We start from the raw sequence: 23,482 nt of genomic DNA on the forward strand, positions 1-23,482 counted from the left end.
ATGGTAGAACCGCCTCTCCTCTAGGTGTAGAGGATGCCCCCTGTCTATGGTGATGGTAGAACCTCCTCTCCTCTAGGTGTAGAGGATGCCTCCTGTCTATGGTGATGGTAGAACCTCCTCTCCTCTAGGTGTAGAGGATGCCTCCTGTCTATGGTGATGGTAGAACCTCCTCTCCTCTAGGTGTAGAGGATGCCTCCTGTCTATAGTGATGGTAGAACCTCCTCTCCTCTAGGTGTAGAGGATGCCCCCTGTCTATGGTGATGGGAGAACCTCCTCTCCTCTAGGTGTAGAGGATACCCCCTGTCTATGGTGATGGTAGAACCTCCTCTCCTCTAGGTGTAGAGGATGCCTCTGTCTATGGTGATGGTAGACCCTCCTCTCCTCTAGGTGTAGAGGATGCCCCCTGTCTATGGTGATGATAGAACCTCCTCTCCTCTAGGTGTAGAGGATGCCCCCTGTCTATGGTGATGGTAGAACCTCCTCTCCTCTTGGTGTAGAGGATGCCCCCTGTCTATGGAGATGGTAGTACCTCCTCTCCTCTAGGTGTAGAGGATGTCCCCTGTCTATGGTGATAATAGAACCTCCTCTCCTCTAGGTGTAGAGGATGCCTCTGTCTATGGTGATGGTAGAACCTCCTCTCCTCTAGGTGTAGAGGATGTCCCCTGTCTATGGTGATGATAGAACCACCTCTCCTCTAGGTGTAGAGGATGCCCCCTGTCTATGGTGATGGTAGAACCTCCTCTCCTCTAGGTGTAGAGGATGCCCCCTGTCTATGGTGATGATAGAACCACCTCTCCTCTAGGTGTAGAGGATGCCCCTGTCTATGGTGATGGTAGAACCTCCTCTCCTCTAGGTGTAGAGGATGCCCCCTGTATATGGTGATGGTAGAACCTCCTCTCCTCTAGGTGTAGAGGATGCCCCCTGTCTATGGTGATGGTAGAGCAGCCTCTTCTCTAGGTGTAGAGGATGCCCCCTGTCTATGGTGATGGTAGAACCTCCTCTCCTCTAGGTGTAGAGGATGCCCCCTGTCTATGGTGATGGTAGAACCTCCTCTCCTCTAGGTGTAGAGGATGCCCACCCTCAGGAAACCGATCCATGGGTGTTTTGTTACTTGAAATAGATGCATGACGCAAAGAGCTGGAGTTGATGGAGGAGATGAAAAGTTCTCTTTAGATTCCGATAGAATATTGAACATTCTAATAGCATTAGGCAGAATTATGAATGCAGCTCTTCACATCAAGGTAAGGCTCCAGATCAGAACAAAATCTGTAATACAATTTTAACAACTTTACTTCTTCTTGCCTTACAATGGAGAAGGTTGAACTTGATGAACTTTTCCGAGTTCGAGCTTGTTGAACCCTTTGAATCCAAGTGGTTCTCGTATTTCTGAGTGCTCTCCAGTCATCCTTACCCTTCCTATAAGATATTATTTGCCAGAAACGTGCTACCTGAGAACCCCGTCGAAAAAACCTGGAGCTGTAGGCAGCGTATCCCTAGCAACGGTTCCTTTCTAATTAATTGAAAAATCGTATCAGTGCGCTCAAAGGAAGTTTCCCCCCGTCTTGAAGGAAGAAGAAGCCTTTCAATGACAAGTTATTGCCGAAAATGCAAATGCTTTTCGCGGTATCCTGCAAATTTTACAAATCTGTAAAACACATTAACTTCAAATGGATGATCTCCGGCATCAACATTTACAAGTGGAAGCAAATTGAGGAAATAACATATCAAGCATATGTCACATTGGTCCTTGCTGGAGATGCAACATTTACTGTAGTGTTGTAACAGTTATACGGTGTTTAAATGGCGGTTATAAAGGATTTTACTTGTATCCGTGCAAATAACAACTTTTACCATATCGCTCATCACACTTCTACATTTAAGCCCATTAAGCTAAAAGTGACTCGTTTTATGTCCTCATTTACATGGCCACATGCAGCAGGGAAATTTAGCTATTCTCAGCTTAAACAACCCAGGAAGGAGCTTAAATGTTACACAACTGCTCTCCAGATAACATTCACATCGCTACAGAAGGAGGGTGCATGGAAGGCATTTTAATAGGTGTAATATCCAGCAATGGAATGGGATTTGCATATTACATCCTGGCATCAGGGCATAGACAGAAATCATAGGATCCAATAGCAAAGCCCAGGATAGGCCACATCAAAGTTAAGGACAATGTTATCTTTTTACAATGTAGCATTCTTTTGGTTCTGTGAACAAGAAATACAGACATAGTTGGGAATTAGCTCTTTATTAGCTCTTTATCTGGATCACATCTTTATCTAATCTGTATCTTAGTACACATAGCCATTTTTGTAGATGAGAATTTCATCTTTAAAATGACACCAGAAGAATAATTCTATCTCATATAGAGTCCAAAATAAGAGCATCCCTTTGCAGCCTCTTAGCATGACTCATCTCAGGTAAAAGTGACTCTTCTAAGCTCATTTGTATATGACTTTAAAGGATAATATAGACAAAATGAGGAGTTTTAACATAAAAGATGGAATGCTAAAATTTATATTTCATATTCTACCTGAGGGTTCAGTTGATTTCCTATTGGAAAAGCTGGTGACAGGTTGCCTTTAATGAATACCAATAATCCAGGCAAATTAGGAAACACAAGGTCTGCTACAAAACAGATATATTATACCTATAAACAGACCTCATAAAGACTGTCCAAATAAATAAACAACAATTATTGACAAAAAGTATATATTTTATTAATTAATAATACACAGAAAATTACAAATGTATGATCACCATGATTAAAACCCAACCCATAAAAACAATCCCTGGTGGACAAAAAGGTGCATAGCCATTCCTGAAATAGTGTTATTACAATACAGGTAAATAAATAGCCTGGAGGGCACTAAATATAATATTACAGTAAAGCAAGTTCAGATGAATAAGTTGACGACATGTAATATCGGTCACATCAAATAGTACTAATGAGCCTCCATAAAATATGGTTTAATATCAATACTAGTGCCCCTAATATATCACTAGCTATATAGATTGTATTCTAAATCCTGGTAGGTACACCTAACAATAGCAGACATACAAGTATATAAAGTGCATAGTGCAAAGAAATTCATGTATACCGACCAGGTTGCATCATGCTCAGGAAAGATGGCGATGGACCACAGAACCCCTAATTGTCTGTGTATTATTAATTAATAAAATATATACTTTTTGTCAATAATTGTTGTTTATTTATTTGGACAGTCTTTATGAGGTCTGTTTATAGGTATAATATAACAGGTTCCCTTTAAGTTCTTTCTTAACATTATAGAATCACAGCATGTTGGTGCAATTATAGAGGAATTAATCAGATTTTTCTAAGTTTCCACTCTTCGGTTTCCGATCAAAATCAGAATCTTAATCGCACTCCAAGAAGATCCATCTAGCCCTAGATTTACAAGTTGCTTCCACCACCTACAACAAATAAACATTGTCCTCCTGCATTAAGGTTATGGTTGGTTTAAAGTACGAAAGAGCCAAACTTATTAAAGTATAAAAAATACAGTACTCAGTAAATATATGATAAAAGACTGAAGAAGATCAAATCACAAGATGAAAAGAAGAAATAAAAGTACAAGTCTATGGCGCTCTTAGTTCCCATTGGCGTCCAAGTAGACCTTGGTGGGAAGCCATTGTGTTAAGCAGGATCTGGGAATTGACAGGTGAGACAGTAAACCCCCTTCCTAGCTGTTCCTGCCTGATTGCCTCACTTACCCAAAGTGATAAAGGACAAATAGTCAACATTCCCTTCCTGTGCTAAAGTGCAAAACACAGGGGCTCATTTACTAAGGGTCAGAATGCCGCAATTTCGCCGGGTTTCCTGAATATTTCCGATTTGCCCTGAATTGCCCCGGGTTTTTGGCGCACGCGATCAGATTGTGGCGCATCAGCGTCGGCATGCAAGCGACAGAAATCGGGGGCATGGCCGTCGGACAACCTGACGCATTGGGAAAAACTACGGAATTTAAAAAACAAATTGTTTCGCAAGATCAAGCACTTACACCCACTGGGAAGAAGAAGGTGAACTCCGGCGGACCTCGGCGCTGCAGCAACACCTGCAGGAAATTGGACGTGCGACCTTACTAAATCATGGCAGACCCGAATGCTCGTCGGACAACGCACAGCAGGATTGCAACAGGACCGGGTAAGTAAATCTGCCCCACAGAGAATAGTCACCAGAGCTGGGTCACAACCAAAAGGGCAAACTCAGTACAAAATCACGGTGCTAAAGGATAGTCTGAATACAAGAACTGGGTCAAAATACCAGGATACAGTGAGCAGAATAACAGGATAACCAGGAGCTTACTAAGTACTTATACTATAGCAATACTGTAGCAAACAAAGAACTTAGGGATGGTATAGCTATTATGTTATGTCGGAGTCCCAGACCCAAAGAAGTGATTGGACCAGAACACTGAAATTCAGGGAACACAAAGGGATTAATGTGAGTGGAGGGAGAGTCGGTCAGTAATAACGGGTTAACTATTGATGAATTGGAGCATAGCTACAGGAGACTGTGGGGGTTACGAAAACTCAATCACGCCCCAGAGAGAAAGAACCTTTGCCATACCTTATGGGCACAGGATGACATAGGCAGAAATGTAACACACTGGGCAGGACTCATTATGCCTTCTCCAACACTTTGTCAGGGGTGGCCCGGAACGTGAACTCCGGGGTCGCTGGATATAATATAGTCTCTGCCGGAAAATCGGCAGACTATAGAAATATACTTTGCCAATAGAAATAGGCTTTGCCAAGAGGCCGGAGCATTTTAGTAGATACCGGCAGGCCAGAGCCTCTTAGTAGATACCGGCAGGCCGGAGCCTCTTAGTAGATACTGGCAGGCCAGAGCCTCTTAGTAGATACCGGCAGGCCAGAGCCTCTTAGTAGATACCGGCAGGCCGGAGCCTCTTAGTAGATACCAGCAGGCCAGAGCCTCTTAGTAGATACAGGCAGGCCGGAGCCTCTTAATAGATACCGGCAGACCGGAGCATCTTAGTAGATACCGGCAGGCCAGAGCCTCTTAGTAGATACCGGCAGGCCGAAGCCTCTTAGTAGATACCGGCAGTCCGGAGCCTCTTAGTAGATACCGGCAGGCCAGAGCCTCTTAGTAGATACCGGCAGGCCGGAGCGTCTTAGTGGATACCGGCAGTCCGGAGCCTCTTAGTAGATACCGGCAGGCCGGAGCCTCTTAGTAGATACCGGCAGGCCGGAGCCTCTTAGTAGATCCCGGCAGGCCGGAGCCTCTTAGTAGATCCCGGCAGGCCGGAGCCTCTTAATAGATACCGGCAGGCCGGAGCCTCTTAGTAGATACCGGCAGGCCAGAGCCTCTTAACAGATACCGGCCGGCCGGAGCCTCTTAGTAGATACCGGCAGGCCGGAGCCTCTTAGTAGATATCGGCAGGCCAGAGCCTCTTAGTAGATACAGGCAGGCCGGAGCCTCTTAATAGATACCGGCTGGCCGGAGCCTCTTAGTAGATACCGGCAGGCCACAGCCTCTTAGTAGTTACAGGCAGGACGGAGCCTCTTAATAGATACAGGCAGGCCGGAGCCTCTTAGTGGATACCGGTAGCCGGAGCACCAGCGTTTTTCAATGAATTTCCCCCATTAACTCTGAAATCACTCCAGATTGGGTGGTATTTGATAAACCTTTCAAGTCTGTTATTTTGTCAAAGCCATGGCCCACCAGAGAACCTTCTGAGACCCTGAAGGACCAGGGTGTTCCTATGATATGCTATATAGATCATATAAATTCTTACAGAAACCTTGAAGACATTGAATGTATTCATGACGTAGGATCTGCAGTTGTGCCATCAAGACCTCCAGCCGCAAACATATACAAGAGCACCGAATAAACCTGAGCCGGCTCACCGTATGGATAGATAAGCACATGACTGCTGGGGAATGACAGGGATTGTAAAGAATCAGTATACTGAATGGATAAGTCTATTCCATTCCGGTGGCAGCAACATCATTTGTTAGCTAAATCAGATGTATTTCATGGCTGGCTGCCACTTGCTCAAGTGCTATTTCTGTGTATTGAAATAGAAATCTGCAGTTCTTCTTTATAAGAGTGTGAAATGGTTTAAGGACTAGGCGGCTCACACTTTAATGGGTCCTGTTATCAAAATAGGTAGGATGGAGATGGGGAACTAACGTTAGGATGGAAATCCATAAGCTACGGCTAAGGCTTTTTATTGATTCACCGTTTATACCAGAGATTATGTTATAGAATTAGAGGTGGAATTTAAAGCTGCTTGGCCCCAATTTTAATCTGTATTAGGTTCCCAAATATAATGTATAATATATATTGGTATAGGGAAGAGACACCTTATGGGCATCATAAAAATCCTGGACCCATGTGAAATTGTACATTCTGCATCATATCAATGTCCACAGATGTTGTCAGAGTAGTTTGTATCAGGAATAAAGTTTCCTAGATCTTACAGGAAGAGGGGAAGGTAACAGTCAAAGGGGCCAAAATCCACACTTACATGCCAGTGAGGATTCTGGGTAGAGACAGGAACGCCACTAGGAAGTTCGGGGCCCCTGACTGGCAAATTTTGTGGACCCCTACAGACTGATCATCAATTCACTAAGATCGTGCGCCCGATATCCTGCATGTGTGGCTTCCCCGCTCAGGTCCACCGGAGTTCACCTTCTTCTTCCTGGTGCATGTAAGTGCTTGGTCTTGCGACACAATTTGAAATCAGATGATTCGAATCAGTCGGATCATCCCCGATTTGTATAGCTTGCCGGGTAGTTGTTAACATGCTAACATCGGGTTTACTATGCATTTTATAAATGCAAATTTTAACAGTAATGTAATCAGGCAAATCACCTCTCCTAAGCTGTGGAAATGTGTTTCAAAACGCAATCAAAACGCAACGTGTGACCTCACCTTTAGAAGTAACCAAGATTGGCATTTTGAACCCAGTCTTAAAAATTGACCTCCCTTGCACTCTGGCACCCACATCTACTAGACTCTAGTAGATGTGGGTACCAGAGTGCTAGGGAGGTCAATGAGTGCCAGGGAGGCCAGAGGTGTCAGGAAGGTCAGAGTGCCAGGGAGGCCAGGGAGTTTGAGCCTGTATTTACTAAGAGCCTGGAGCTAAGACCAGATCTAGAGCCTATAATAAAAGGACATCTATCACCAGATTATTGGTGGTAGACCCTAAATAGGTTGCTCGTTCCATCTTTGGAAGGGAAGGGGGGTTAACAGGTTTTATTTTTTCTTTAATACCCAAATATTCATTTTGTAAAAGAGCTAGAAGCGCTCGGCTTCCCCAGTTTGAATTTATGCAACGAGGAGAGAGCACACTCCCCGCTCCCTCCATGCTCTGGCTCTGCCGTCATTTCCCCCGGCTGGGAGCAGGAAGAGGCTTTCTCGGGGGGACGTGCATTAATTAATTATTGCAAAATTAACTGCTTAAAAATAAGTATCAAAAAGAGTAAAATTGAATGTTAAAAAAACCCATTAAATATATCTTAAATCTGCAGAAATATAATATAAAAATGCTTATACTAAGAATAACTGATCCAGGGTCAAAAGTAAGAGATTACTAATCCGTGCCCTGTAAAACCTGATTTACTCTGTGTAGTGCTAATACTATATTATTATTACCGTATTATTATTTTGTGCTTTATACAAATTTTAATATTAGCAAATTAATTTCCGCTTCACTTATATGGAATGTAATACACTGCAATTGTATTTAGCCCGGAGTTAATTAATTCCGGCAGGCGGGTCCCAGGCCAGATATCACATTTTGGTGTAAGTAAAAGGATTTCTAGCAGGCCCCCGGAGCCTAGGATTGGGCGTCATACATTTCCTACTCCCTTACCCAGCGGTAATACACCGATGATTGAGAACCTTCTATAAATACATCTGACACTTCACAATTTGGAGAGTGAATACAGTTCAGTTCTGCTGTCAGATCTCACTTTGCACAGCCCTGTGTGGGTTGACTCCTAGTCCTATAGCCGCTCGGAACACATGTTAGGATTTAATTTAGCAATTATGGAAAATCTCAGCGGAGAGCGAGCACTGAGTAGTCACAAAAAGTATGAAAATAGGCGCCCGAGTTATCACTCCCTTCACTTGTTATTAACACTGAGAAAACCTGATATAAAATGAACTGTCACATCTAATGTGCGTGACTAGGTGCGGAGACAAGCTGACACCATAGCCTTATAACAGCTGTCACCCGTGACTTATATATATATACATATATACCTACAGTAGTTGTATGTATTGTATCAGTGCTGAATTTCTGATAATCAATGTTAGTTTATTTGTAGTCGTAGTCATAACTTTAAAGGGAACCTGCCAATTGCTTTTATCCCACTAATAACAATCTAATCAACCTACTAGTATGTTTTGGAGTGTGGGAGGAAACTGGAAGACCAGGAGGAAACCCACACAAATGCAGAGAGAACATACAAACTCTTTGCAGATGTTGACCCTGGGACTTGAACCCAGGTTCCCAGCGCTACAAGGCTGTAATGCTAACCACTGAGCCCCCGTGCTGCCCTATACCCCACTAAACCACTACCCCCCTCACGTAGGGTATGAAATGTCCTTTCTAAGAATTCCCTTGTTTATGTTAATTATCACTTTTTTGAAAATAAAAAATCTCCTCTAGAGTCATATGCAAATAAGCTGAGAACAGTCAATTTTTGCCTAAGTCTATGGAAAAGAAGCCTTACTTTAGGCACCCCTATTGTTGTTTCTAAAGTACCTAGGATGTCATATTGAAGATAAGAATTTCATCTTTTAGATCGCATCAAGTTTGTGTTTCTTTAAGCTACAGAATCAGAGAAACACATAGGTGGGAATTGGATTTTTACCTGCATCTCAGATTTCCTATAGATGTCTATAATTGTCCGTATCACCAGTTCTGTAGCTCACAGAACCACATTTTGTCTTGAATACAGGGTAACATGACTGAAAGTTAACTCATTTAGATATCACAGGAAATGGGTGACTCCCTTTATAATACAGAGACTACAGAGTTTATCACATCTCATTAGCAGGTTAAGTCAATCATGGTTAAACAGGGCTGGTTCTAGGTACATTAGAACCCAAGAACTTTAAGAATTATTCTTCCCCTCCAGCATCTAAAATTGACTCATCTTAGGCAAAAAGTGACACATCTCAGCTCTTTTGCACAGACTTTGGAAGTGATTTTTTTTTTTATAATTTCAGGCATCCCATATTTTATGTTAAAAATATGGGATGCCTGAAATTATATTTCTTACCCTACCTGAAGGGCAAAGTAGTTAAGTGTTGTAAAATATGGTGATAGTGTCCCTTTAAGGGGGGCAACTTAGACTTTTCAAGAGGCTTTTCAGCCTATTGATATTGGATATCAATATCTCATTAGTTTGAGTCTTACACACTTGAGAACATCACTGATCAGATGATTCAAGCTACAAAGACAATGGAGACAGAAAACAGCTCCATTCTCCATGTAGTGGTCATAATGTGTAAATACAGCTGGAATGTCCACCTCCTATATATAAAAGGGCTTTGTATTTCTATGTAGTCCTTTAGATCTTTTATCTGTAAAGGCAAATTCATGCCCCAGATAGCAAATCCATAAACGACATAAGGTGTTAAGTTACTTTACCCCATTTAATTAGGGTAAATGTGATGTTACTGAGGTTTTATTGGTTGTTACCGCTGCTATTGTACTGTATATAGGTGGCGATGAATAATACCGTCACATACTGTTCACGCTGCAGGAAGATAAAGTCAAATAAGGTTATTAGAAAACTCATATAAATTCAGTGTGAATCGGATCTGTCGTGCACAGAGGATTAAATTAAACTTGTCACACTTTATCTGTCTGTGTATATGTCTTATTATGTTTTATGTGACTTGTATTTCAATTGATATTCAGCCTATATATATGTGTCTATTAGGTGTAATGGGCAGTGGGATGTGAACCGGTTATGTTAAGGGCTAATCTCAAGGGTGTTAGTTTTTTTTACATTACTTGGCTCCCTGCTAGCAGCGTGTGGTGAGTCCCGGGTGGAGGCAGCTGCAGCCTGCAGTCTCCTTTACAAAAATTCATGCAGATCACAATTAAATAACATGGACTACAGGTGTGAAACTGGCTACCTTATGGGGGCACTGTGACTACCGGCTACTATATGGGGTTACTGTAACTACTTAAATATATAAAAACCTTCCTCTGCCTCAAGATAGAAGGCAGAACAAAAATTAGGTAAAAATACAGTAACTTCAGAGTTCTAATTCAGAACTTTGGAGTAAAGATAATCTCCTGCTATGCACCCATTCCCTCAAGGTAAGAAGACGCTAGTTGGCCCATACTGGTCCGGCTCACAGGATAATCCCAATCCCGGCAGGAAGCTCTTCCTTCGCAAAAACCACATCACTCCTGTCAGGGTTTTGGCTAGTCACATGTCACTTAATTCCTCGAAAAAGTACTTAAGAGGACACAGAGTTTTTAACACCAAATAGTACAAACTTTTAATTATACTTACAAGGTTAAAGATAAAAAGGGCCTTGAAAACAAACGCACAACTGGCTACTGCCCGTTTCAGAGTTTCGTCCTGATGGCTTCTTCCGAGGCAAACTGACTGGCTACCATGTCAATGCACTTTGACTTCTGGATATTATGTGGGTGCACTAGTGGCTACCTTATCAGGGTACTGTGGGCACTGTGACTACTGGAAACCATGTGAGGTCACTGTAATTACTGGCTACAGTGTGGGGGCACTGTGACTGCAGTCGACCATGTGGGGGTGCTATGACTACTGGCTACCATGTTGGAGCTGTTTGACTTCTGGATATAATGTGGGGGCACTGTGATTACTGTCTACCATGTGGGGCACTGTGACTACTGGTTACCTTGTGGGGACACTGTGACTACTGGCTATTGTATGGGGACACTTTAATTACTGGCTATCGTGTGGGGTACTGTGACTACTAGCTACCGTGTGTGGGCACTGTGACTACTAGCTACCGTGTGGGGGCACTGTGACTACTAGCTACCATGTGGGGGCACTGTGACTACTAGCTACCGTGTGGGGGCACTGTGACTACTAGCTACCATGTGGGGGCATTGTGACTACTAGCTACCATGTGGAGGCAGTGTAATTAATGGCTATTGTGTGGTGGCACTGTCATTACTGGCTACCGTGTGGAGGCACTGTGACTGCTGGAGACCATATGGAGGTGTTGTGACTACTGGCTACCATGTTGGAGCAGTTTTACTTCTGGATATAATGTTGGGGTACTGTGATTACTGTCTACCACGTGGAGGCACTTTGACTATGGCTACATTGTGGGAGCATTGTTACTATTTGCTACAGTATGGGGTCACTGTGACTACTGGCTACCTTGTGGGGGCACTGTGACTACTGGCTACCTTGTGGCGACACCATAATTACTGGCTATCATGCGTGGGCACTGTAATTACTGGCTTTCGTGTGGGGCACTGTGACTACTTGCTTCTGTGTGGGGGCACCAGGACTACTGGCTATCTTATGGGGCACTGTGACTACTGGCTACCATGCAGGGGCACTGTAATTGCTGGCTTTTGTGACTACTGTGACTACTTGCTGCTTTGTGGGGGCACCGGGACTACTGGCTATCTTATGGGGCACTGTGACTACTGGCTACCATGCAGGGGCACTGTAATTGCAGGCTACTGTGTGGGGCACTGTGACTACTGGCTACCATGTGGGGGCACTGTGACTACTGGCTACTGTGTGGAGGCACTGGGACTACTTGCTAGCATGTGGGAGAATTGTAACTAGTGGCTACTGTGTGGAGGTACTGTGACTACTGGCTACCATGTAGGGGCACTGTGACTACTGGATATGGTGCGGGGCCACTGTAACTACTGGCTACTGCCCATGTCAGTGTTTCTGGTTATTTTGCACAATATTTTCAGCTTTTTAGCTAATCTTATCAACTTGATTTTATTATCATCCTGGCCTGGAATCATATGTAGAGACCTATAATTTAGAAGATCTATTCTTAGTCATACAAGATGTTTGGAACAACCTCCCTGCCGAATTCCTTCAAAAACTGTGTGTGAATCTACCTAGAAGAATTAATGTGAAATATTAATGTGACTTAGATCGCTCTTTTCTTCATTCTCTTGTTTATTAATTGATTGTTAAAAAAATAAACTACTTCTAGCAGCTTCCCCCCCCCCCTACCTGCCTAAAACTTTTGCACAGTACTGTAAATATTATTTTTTCCCCACTTGGATGTGTAAAAACTTGTCCCAGGCTGTCGACAAAATGAGCTCTTTTCAAGATGTGCTTAAGGTGTAATGTGATTGGGAGCGCGGGGAGATCTTAGAATAGAGATGCAATATAAATGCAAATGATTATAATGGATTTTACTATATTATATGATTGTTCCTTATCCTTCACATCTTTTCTTTGGAATGGGCTCCCAAAAGGTTGTAATAATAGGGGCAGTTTTTTTCGTTTGTACTGCTCCGGTGGACGGTTATGGGATCGGGTTTGGCGTTGTTTTCGACAGGTGTTACCACAATGAGGGGGAGGGGGGGTCTATCTGCCGGATCGGAAGTTCCCGGTGTCGTGCACTTGCCGGTTAAGGACACGTTTCCTCCCGGTGAACACTACAATTCACTAAATGAGTGAACAATAAGACAGATGAATACAATACACAGCTGTCTCCCGTTTTCTGTAAATATCGTAATCTTGACTCCGCCGTTGTCTTTGTGCTTCTTTATGCAAATTCTTCTAAATATTTTTTTTCGGCAGACAGAGCGGCTTTGTAATTACTTTTTCGGGAATATCTTGATAAGAGAACAGTAAAATAAATGTCATATTCTCCGATAATTATTTCTTCTTAGAATAAAATGTGCAATGCGAGGGGATATCTTGATTCTCGCTTGTGCGAGCGGTGGCACCCAGGGAATTAGGTTGTTTTTGTGTTCAATATCATTTTGTTAAAACATTATGAATTTTTAAATAATTTTTAAAATTTCAAGGTATATCTTTTCGAGGCAATGGTGGACAACCAAAGACACATTAAATAAAATTAGTATACAGCAGCTTAGTATGTAGTAGTGTCATTAGTATACTACAGTATTGTGTGGTGCAGTATAGTATGTAGAAGTATATCCAATGTTTGTAGTATAGTATAGTGTAGATAGTGGCTTAGTATGTAGTAGTGTTATTAGTATACTACAGTGTTTTGTGGTGTATTATAGTATGTAGAAGTATAGCTATTGTTGTAGTATAGTATAGTGCAGTAAGAATAACATGGCTTAGTATGTAGTAGTGTTATTAGTATACTACAGCATTGTGTGGTGTAGTATAGTTTGTAGAAGTATAGCTATTGTTGTAATAAGTATAGTGCAGTAAGTATAACATGGCTTAGTATGCAATAGTGTTATTAGTATACTACAGTATTGTGTGGTGTAGTATAGTATGTAGAAGTATAGCTATTGTTGTACTATAGTATAGTGCAGTAAGTATAACATGGCTTAGTATGCAATAGTGTTATAAGTATACTACAGTATTGTGTGGTGTGGTGTAGTATAGTTTGTAGAAGTATAGCTATTGTTGTAATAAGTATAGTGCAGTAAGAATAACATGGCTTAGTATGTAGTAGTGTTATTAGTATACTACAGTATTGTGTGGTGTAGTATAATATGTAGAATTATAGCTATTGTTGTAGTATAGTATAGTGCAGTAAGTATAACATGGCTTAGTATGCAATAGTGTTATAAGTATACTACAGTATTGTGTGGTGTAGTGTAGTATGTAGAAGTATAGCTATTGTTGTACTATAGTATAGTGCAGTAAGTGTAACATGGCTTAGTATGCAATAGTGTTATAAGTATACTACAGTGTTGTGTGGTATATTATAGTATGTAGAAGTATAGCTATTGTTGTAGTATAGTGTAGTGCAGTAAGTGTAACATGGCTTCGTATGTAGTAGTGTCATTAGTATACTACAGTGTTGTGTGTTGCATTATACTATGTAGAAATATAGCTTTGGCTGTAACATTGTTTAGCATAGTTGGTATAACATGGCTTAGTATGTAGTAGTGTCATTAGTATGCTACTCTGCTGTATGTTGTGTTATAGTATGTAGAAGTTTAGGTATTGTTGTAGTGTAGTGTATTTAGTATAGTATGGCTTAGTATGCAGTAGTGTCATTAGTATACTACATTGTTGTGTGGTGTAGTATAGTATGTAGAAGAATATCTAATGTTTTTAGTGTAGTGTTGTTAGTATAGCATGGCTTAGTATGCAATAGCATAGTATACTTTTGTTATTCTAGTATAGCATAGTATTAATTAGAGCACCTTATATACAGTGGTGTTGTAAAGTTAGCATAGTGTAGTGTGGGTAATAAAGTATAGCATACTATGCTGTATAGTGAAGTGTTGCTGGTAAAGTAGAGCATAGTTTGTGGAAGTGTAGTGTAGTAAGTATAGTATACTGTGACTGTATAATATACCTGTATAGTTAGTAAAGTGGAGTGTAGTAATCATGACATTAAGTGGTATAGTGTAGTAAGTATAGTATAGTGTAGTTATAGAATAGCTTGCAGAAGTGTATTGAGTTTAGTATAGTGTAATATACAATAGTGCAGTGTAGTATAGTGAATAGCAAAGTTTAGCATAGTATTATATACAGTATTGTATTATAGTCAGTATAGTATAGTGTGCAGTATTATAGTGTTGCCTAGTTTAGCATAGTATTATATACAGTATTATAGTACAATAAGTGCAGTATAGTATGCAATATTGTATTGTTGTCTAGTTGAGCATAGTATTATATACAGTATTAGGCTGCATTCACACTACCGCAAGGGGGACATATATACGGCCGATATACGTCCCCCATAGACGGCAATGGGCGCGCGCCGCCCTACGGGAGCGGTACTGTACTGCTCCGTGCCCCGTGAAAAAATAGGACATGTCCTATTTTTGCAGGGCATACGGCGCCGTGCGCCATGTATCCCAATGTAGAGGGGCGGGGGTGAGCAGCGCTCTCCCCCTCCTCCTCTCCCTGCTGCTGCTGTGTGCCCGCCGTACTACGGTACGGCGGGCACCGGTCGTGTGAATTCAGCCTTATAGTACAATAAGTGCAGTATAGTATACAGTATTAGGCTACATTCACACTGCCGTTGCCCGCCCGTACCGTACCGTAGCGGGCAACGGCAGTGTACGGGGAGAGGAGGAGGAGGTGAGCGCAGCTCACCCCAGCCCCTCTCCTTAGGAATTAATGGCGCACGGCGCCGTGCTACGGGTAAAGATAGGACAGGTCCTATCTTTTCAGGTCCTATCTTTTTCCCGGGTACGGAGCGGTACGGTGCCGCACGTGTGCTGCACCGTACCGCTCCCGTAGGGTGCCGTGCGCCCATTGACGTCTATGGAGGACGTATATCAGCCGTATATACGTTCTCCATACGTTAGTGTGAATGTAGCCTTATATTGTTGCCTAGTTTAGCATCGTATTATATACAGTATTATATTATAGTCAGTATAGTATAGTGTGCAGTATTCTAGTGTTGTCTAGTTGAGCATAGTATTATATACAGTATTATAGTACAATAAGTGCAGTATAGTATACAGTATTATATTGTTGCCTAGTTTAGCATAGTATTATATACAGTATTGTATTATAGTCAGTATAGTATAGTGTGCAGTATTCTAGTGTTGCCTAGTTGCCTGTTATAGGGCAGTAAGTATAGTATAATGCAGGTAGGTGTAGTGTACTACAATCCAGCATGTACTAGAATCGTGGAGTTCTGCATTGCTGTTCCATCTGCACAACATATGTTTTCTTAGGATTTGTCTGGAGGCATGACTGTCCTTTTAAAATGTCATAAGTGGTTTGCAGGATGAGTAACCAGACTGCGGATAATTACTCGGCGCTGACATTTATTAGTTTATAATATACTGATGGATGCATGCACCGGTGAGATGACATATAAGAAGTCGCGTTTGTCAGATGTTGGTTCTTTGAGCTCGATGGATTTTGTTTAGAAAAAAAATGTAAAAATCTGCAAACATCCAGATAACATTGAAAGCTTAGGGACATATGGGTGTCACATAGGGGGGGGAGGGGGGAGGGTCTCATACTGGACCCTTAGCTATGCACCAGAATAGAGAGCTGTCTTGTTTTGGTGGCTTCGGCTTCAGTAGACTTGTGTCTTCCTTTCGCCTCCAGGTACCAGGTAATATAAATAATATTAATAATAATAATAATAACCAGGTAGTAGACAAGTGCTTATGGCGCATGTACAGTTCTGCGCAACAGCAAGTGACGTGCACAACACAAGGGCCACACTTGCTTTGCCGCTTATGCTTGATCTTGAGATTACATCCCCATCTCCAGAGAAGAAGCATCAGGAGTAAGTCTGAGAAGATTTAGGCACTCTTTTATTTTTTGTAAGGCAGACTTAATATAGGGATATTTGAGACTGTAACCTTGTTCGATAAGGCCCGTCATGTCCCAGGTTCACATGAGAGATTACACTACAAATTAACAAATAATATCATTAGATAAATAGGAATCTGTCTAAAGCCCTGATGTGTCACCATGGTAACAGACTATTCTTTGTAGTCTGTTACCATGGCGACACATCAGAGCTGTAGACAGAACTTACTTGTCGTCTGAACTTTATTGGTTTACCATTTCATGGTTTCTGTCCCTGGTAGCCCTGTGGTTTTGTTATATGGATTCTTGGTGTTGGTCCCTGTTTGGATTGATCCTAATTGGTAACTACCTGTCCTGGCATTGAGTCTCCTATTAATTACCTGCCCGACCTCGGTCTGACAGTGGCTATTCTCTACTTAACCCCATGGTACTTTACACTAGGATCTCTTATCCAAGACAACTGCCACCAACACCTGGAATACTTTTCGATCCTATCGGATAACGTCCACAGCCAGGGGTGTAACTTGGGGGCGTGCAGAAGGTACAAGGCTCAAGAGGCCTAGAGGGGCCCATATGGTGTACCTTTCCTATATGAGAAGACCAGTACTATAAATAATACTTTATAATTTTTTCACTGGGGCCTGACAGATTCAAGTTGCACCTCTGTTTACAAGAGTAAAAAGGGAAAAAACGAAACGTTAGATAACGCCCAATCCAGTCTGGAGGCAGAGCGAGCTCAAAACCCACTGTTGATGGATCCATGACTAAGCACTTCAGAGTAATGACGTTCAACCCCATAATAAAATGACCCCGCCGCTATAAAAACCTCACCATATAGCAATAAACACATGCGTCTCGTTGCCTTTTGTGCCAAAATGTTTTTTTATCCTAAAAGGTTGTTACAACACCATAAATCATAAGCACAAAAGCTCTGCAGGACACGTCCGCTACCCTCAACTTCAATCTGTTTATCTCTACTGTTTTATGCAGAGTTTCCACTTCCACACTACACAACCGGGACAGGAGTTCAATTAAATCCCTGAGATAAGCAAACTGCTCCCTATTATTTATGGGCGGCCATTTGCGGCAAATAACCGGACTGGCGCTTAATACAATGAGCAGTCGGTATGATAAATCCTCGCGGCTTCACTAATAACTGGCGGTGCAATTCATCTCCTATTAGTCGACCTCTAGTTTACCATTGTTGATAGAAGCTGCCCTTCGGGCTGATTATTATTTAGGGGAGATATTAATCATAAAATTGATTAACTAAAGGCTATTACATTAGAAGGAATATTTTCTCGCGCCTCCCCCCCCCCCATTGAAATTTTATCATCTTGACCTTAATAGGGTTGAAATGAAATGTGGAGCATTAATAAGAATCTGAATACTCCGGGCTCCCATAGGAAGGCATATCGGGAAAACAGATAACTTAGGATGTTAAGCTGGAATTGAACTGGAGATTGTTGAATTGGAAAGGAATCAATAATTCAGTGGGTAATATATGGCCGGTAAGGGGGAGGCGAGGAGCTATGAGCAAGAGCGTTGACTGGTTGATAGTTGGTTGTTCATCATTGTAGCTAAGCTCTACTATTGGGTCTTGTTTCTGTTGGAATCTTTATTCAACTTTTTGCTTTAGATAAAAGATGTTTTTATAGTTTTTCGTAAAGACCCATCAACAACCTCTTCTCGTCGAAACCAAGAAGAAGTTGGAGAGGGCAGAATGAGATTTTCTGGGTGACTTTTATCATGATATATGTTGGTGATTACAAAAGGAGAAGGAATAGGAAGAGATTTTTAGGGAAAACTATAAAATAGAAAGGAGGCTCTAGGACCCTATTGGGTCGAGTTTGAACATGGAGGATATAGGTTATGTATGGTATCTACATCAGATGCTAGAGCTGGGCCTGTAGATCCTGCACACTCATAGGTTGGTGAAGGTGACATCCTAGATCAGTGATGGCGAACATATGGCCCCGGTGCCAGAGGTGGCACTCGGAGCCATTTCTGTGGGCACTCAGACCATTGCCCCAGTTCACCAAATAAGACCAAATCTTCCTGCAGTCCGAGGCAATTTAAGCAACACTTCTTTGGAACTACGGGAAAAGTGATAAGGTGTTGACAGAACTGCATTATATTTGAAGCTCATCCTGCTGGTCATACCATTCTTTCTCTACAGAGAGACCCTGGTAAGAAGCTACAATGAGAGTCTGATTTGCCTTCCTTCTTTTAACTGTGTTGGTAGTCTCAAGGGGCCGATACAATTGAAAGACGTGGAAGAACAAGTCACGATAAATTACTGCTTAAAATCCCATGTTGGCACTTCACGGTAAATAAGTGGATTTTGGTTGTAGTTTGGGCACTCGGTCTCTAAAAGGTTCGCCATCACTGTCCTAGATGGTAACATTAATGATCCAATGGTGATTAATTTTGGTGAGGGCAGGCAGGGAAATGTTTTAATTTACTGTATATGGCTGAGCGCTATAATGCAACTGAAATCCCGGCCATGAGAGGCAATACCTGTGGCCGTAGGATGTCCTGTAGATAACAGTGACCTGTTTCTATCCCCCTCATATGACTAATAGGGGTGACTGACTGACATTGCTCCCACATTAACACATCAGAACGGGGCAGTGTGCTTTCCTATCACTAGTAGTGGTGCCTGCTGTCCCATGCCATGGTCCCCACATCATCATACCAGAAGGGGGCAGTTTGTCCTCCTATCACTACTATCGGTGACTGACTTTTTTATGTCATGGCTCCCTACATCATAACACTAACAAGGGGCAGCATGTCCTCATTTCACTACTAGGGGTCACTGACTATCCTATACCATGGCTCCCCATATCCTCACACCAGGAGGGGCAAAGTGTCTTCCTATCACTACTAGAGGTGACTGTCTGTCATATGCCTTGACACCCCAAATCATCACACCCGCAGGGGAAATTGTTCCCTCCTATCACTTCTAGGGATGACTGACTGTCTTATAGACATGGTTCCCTACGTCACATCACATCACCAGGGGACAGTATGTCCTCCTATTATTACTGGAGGAAACTGACTGTCCTATGGCTCCCCCATGATCACACCAGAAGGGGGCAGAGTGTCCTCCTATCACTTCCAGGGGTGACTGACTGTCCTATGCCATGGCCCCCCACATCATCACACCAGCAGGGGGCAGTGTGCCCCTACATGGGCAGGAAAGAAGGAGTGAAGGGCTTATTGATTGGACTGGATGGACCTGTGTCTTCATTCATTAGTATTTCCCATGATACAACAGTATATATGAGTAGTGACTGGATGGGGTAAGGATCTTGATATTATTTACGGTAATTTGTATTTGTGTAATCTCTGCTATGGAAATTACCGTGGGATTGTAGAAATCAGAGGCAGGCCAGGCGCAGCGCCCCCTAACACGCTGCTGGCTGCATTAATATGACTTACATCTGTGCGCAGGTAATAGCTGCAGTGTTTTTCTGGCTCTTTAATCACTTCTCGTATTTCCGAGTGTCAGCTCGCATTTTGCGTGGAGCGCTTATGGTATCAGACGTTTAATTGCTTTAGGGCCCCGGCTCGGGCCTTTGATTTGCCTATCATATCATATTGCCAGATGTGCGTCTCCTCTCTCCTTCCCTCCCTCTCTCTAACTGAGACCTGTCTTGTGTCTCTACAGGCCGAGCTTTAATGAAGGAACGTCAAATCTGCTAACAGTCACACAAACAGGGACTCCAGACCCTAGTGACCAGGATGGCGTCGCCATGGAAACTCTACCTGCTGCTGTCAGTCATCGCGGGGTGGCTTTCAGGTAAACACAAGGCCCGAAAACTTTGTTTTAAAGTGCGATAAATAAAAGATACCGTCTCGCTTGACGTTGGCAGGAGATTGGGTCTGCATCGTCTTTGTAAGAAATCTATCATCAAAATCAAGTATGATAAACCAGGGACTGTGGGAATCTTCTTATATTTATGAACCGTGGCCTCCTTCCTTTTAAAATTATGCTAATGAAACAGAAGGGCTCTGGGGGGCTTTACCAGAACAGTCATATTGTCTCCCCCTCCTGTGCGCCTGCACAGTGTAACAGCCTGTGAAGCTACAACATGGAGGGGGCTCTGTTAACACCTCTAAGAACTCTTCAGGCTCATTATCATAATTTTAGAATTAGATTTAGAAGTTGATTTTAGAAGGATAACAAATATAAGTAGATTACCACAGTCACGGTGCCTGGATCTATGAGGAAATGTCCCCAGTTTATCATGATGAGTTTTCCTGGCTTATAGCTAGGTATAACTAGTTGTCATACATTTGTGTATCGCACACTGTCTGCACTAGTTTCTCAGCATTTGCCCCATCACAGTAGCAGAAGTCTAGTTCTCCCATCTCTTATCCCAAAACCTAATATATACTATAGTGGTGATATGATATAAAAGCCCCAACATTGTAGATATATGGGTGTATGATGTTATTCTCGCCCACCTGCACGCGCTGGATATATCTGTAGGCTCAAGCGCATGCCCCCTCAATATATAGATAGTTCCCAGCGCATGCCCCCTCAATATATAGATAGTTCCCAGCGCTTTCCCCCTCAGTATATAGATAGCCCCAGCACATGCCCCCTCAGTATATAGATAGCCTCAGCACCAGACCCCACCTTTGTGCTCCTGTACAGCTCCTTCTTCCCGCTCATTCTCAGAGGTCACAGCCTGGTGAGCTGGCATCAGTGGGATAGGAAGGAGCTGTACAGGAGCACAAAGGTGGGGCCTGAAAGTTGAAGAGTGAGCAGCACAAAGTCATGTGTTGTTTGCCAAAAATACAGACAAATAAAGGCCAACCCCTGGGACTAAACAGAGGATATTGACAGGGTGCAAGGTAAGTTAGAAAACACAATTATATTGTAATGCAAATGCTTAGAGAAGGTATAAAAGTATATTTGTAATGCAGGTGTGAGGGGATTCTATAACCTGTCTTTAATAAAAAATGAGGTCCTGGGTGACAGGTTCCCTTTAAAGTCCGGAAAAACCTCTTATACATGTCTTCTATATTGAAGGTCATAATTTTGCTGAGATGTTAGGGTGTGTTATTGAGTTATTGTAAAGATCATTGTATGTTTCTGATCGCTGATCTATAGGTTCACGTAAAAATACATCTGCTGGGTGGAAAAAATCACCAAGAACTATGGGTTAGGATGATATAGGGACAGGTGAACGGCCGCCTCCTTCATATCTCAGCTTCGTGGACCCTTGTGATAACTACATGATGACATGTGGACATAAGTCAATTGTTGTGCACCCAAATTTGTCGATTTTGAACTGACTTTTATTATTAAGTTTGAATTTGAGCAATTTTCTGGATGAGATTGCTATGTCTGTAGTAATGATGATACCTGTAACTGAAATGTAAAATATATGTTCTTTTAAAGGAATTCTACCATTTCCAAATTCACCCCACTACATAATATAGGGTGCTCTCTAAGCTTTCTAAGCATATTTTTCCTATTTTCCAGAAATTTGTCATTTTTTTTCAAAATACAGTTTTTAATCTTCATGCAAATTAGCTTCTTGGTGCACCAGGGGCGGGGTCCTGACTGCCTGTGCACCTGCTTTTTTGTTTTTATGTAACCAACGTCACCTAGAACGGCCTTTCACACAATCTCCTGTAGAAAAGAGGTATAGGAAGAAGATAACAAGTGCGCCAGGGGCTATGGACACAGCCTTGGTGCACTGAGAAGTTCATTTGCATAAATAGAAAAAAAATTCTCTTAATCTACAGAAAGATAAGAAAGATGAAACATATGCCTGGAAAGTGTATTAAGTTCCCTACATATTTCTGATTATAGATGTGAGCAGGGGGTGTAACAAGGAGAATTAGGGTCCCATAGCAGTCTTCTGCATGTGGCCCCCCTTCCCCAATACAAAATATGCATCAGTATACTCACACATGTTTTCTGCAACTACACACACAATTATTTACAGATATATACACACATTTATATACTTATATACATACAACATATACACACATACATATATTACCATATACACCATGCATCATATACACATCACATATACACACACATACAGGAAATACACATATACTTACAATACCACATACAAGGATACAGCATGTACACATACATACATACAGTACATACACATCACATATACACACATACAGCAAATACAGCAGACATATCGCATACACACATAGATACAGTGTATACATATCACTTATACACACATACAGCAAATACACACATACTTATAATACCATATTAATACATACATTACATACACACACATACTCTGTATACACACACAATACCCTAGATGCCTGGCCCCCTGACACTGCGGACCCCATAGCAGCTGCTAGGGCTGCTCCCCTGCAGTTACACCCCTATGTGTCGGGTTATTTAGGAGATGGTAGACTCCTTATAAGCGGCTGATAACAGAGAAAATTACCTTATTAGTAGGCGGCATACATCAAGTTGCATATTTAGAGCCTCTGGAGCATTGGAAGGGTTAATCTTTCTGGAGAATATGCCTGTCTTGTACCTGTAGGCGCACACAGGACTGCATTGATTCTGACAAGTGCGATGTTATCGGTGCCTAATGGGATATGATATTGCATTAATTAAAGTGACGGTGGAGAATGCGGGCAGCAGACCACCTTACACCTATGCAAATGAGATATTACTGCCCAATTCCAGTCTACATGATTTGTGATGAATATTCTATATGCTACATTTCAAGAAGATTTCCCACTAATTAACATCCCTCAACCTTGCACGCTGGGAAATGAAGCGCCGAACATTGATCCTGGAGAAGTTTTTGATCAGTGACTGCTGATGTTTCACCACCTTTACATATATTTCACGTTTATGTTGTCTTTTATCTGTACATTTTCCCATGTTATTCCAGTTGTGGTTACGCTTTTTTTTTAGTGTTCTTGTCTTTGACCAATGGCTAGTTCAAAATTACAGCACCCAGTAGACCCTTAAAGGTATAATCCAAACTAAAGTTATTGGTAACATATCCAAAGACTTTGTCAG

The 23,482-nt window shown here is 42.1% G+C and overlaps 1 protein-coding gene across 2 annotated transcripts in view; it reads left to right on the forward strand.

Annotated features, from left to right (window-relative positions):
• Positions 1–23,482, forward strand: part of CNTN5 (contactin 5) — an 860,183-nt gene that overhangs the window by 423,968 nt on the left and 412,733 nt on the right. For both annotated transcript variants that reach the window (XM_072134178.1, XM_072134179.1), the window contains exon 4: positions 20,111–20,242. In XM_072134178.1, the coding sequence (XP_071990279.1) occupies positions 20,185–20,242 (58 nt within the window). In that variant the 5' untranslated portion in view covers positions 20,111–20,184. The remainder of the gene's footprint in view (positions 1–20,110; positions 20,243–23,482) is intronic.

Source organism: Engystomops pustulosus, chromosome 2, assembly GCF_040894005.1.
Source record: "Engystomops pustulosus chromosome 2, aEngPut4.maternal, whole genome shotgun sequence".
Lineage (NCBI taxonomy): Eukaryota > Metazoa > Chordata > Amphibia > Anura > Leptodactylidae > Engystomops > Engystomops pustulosus.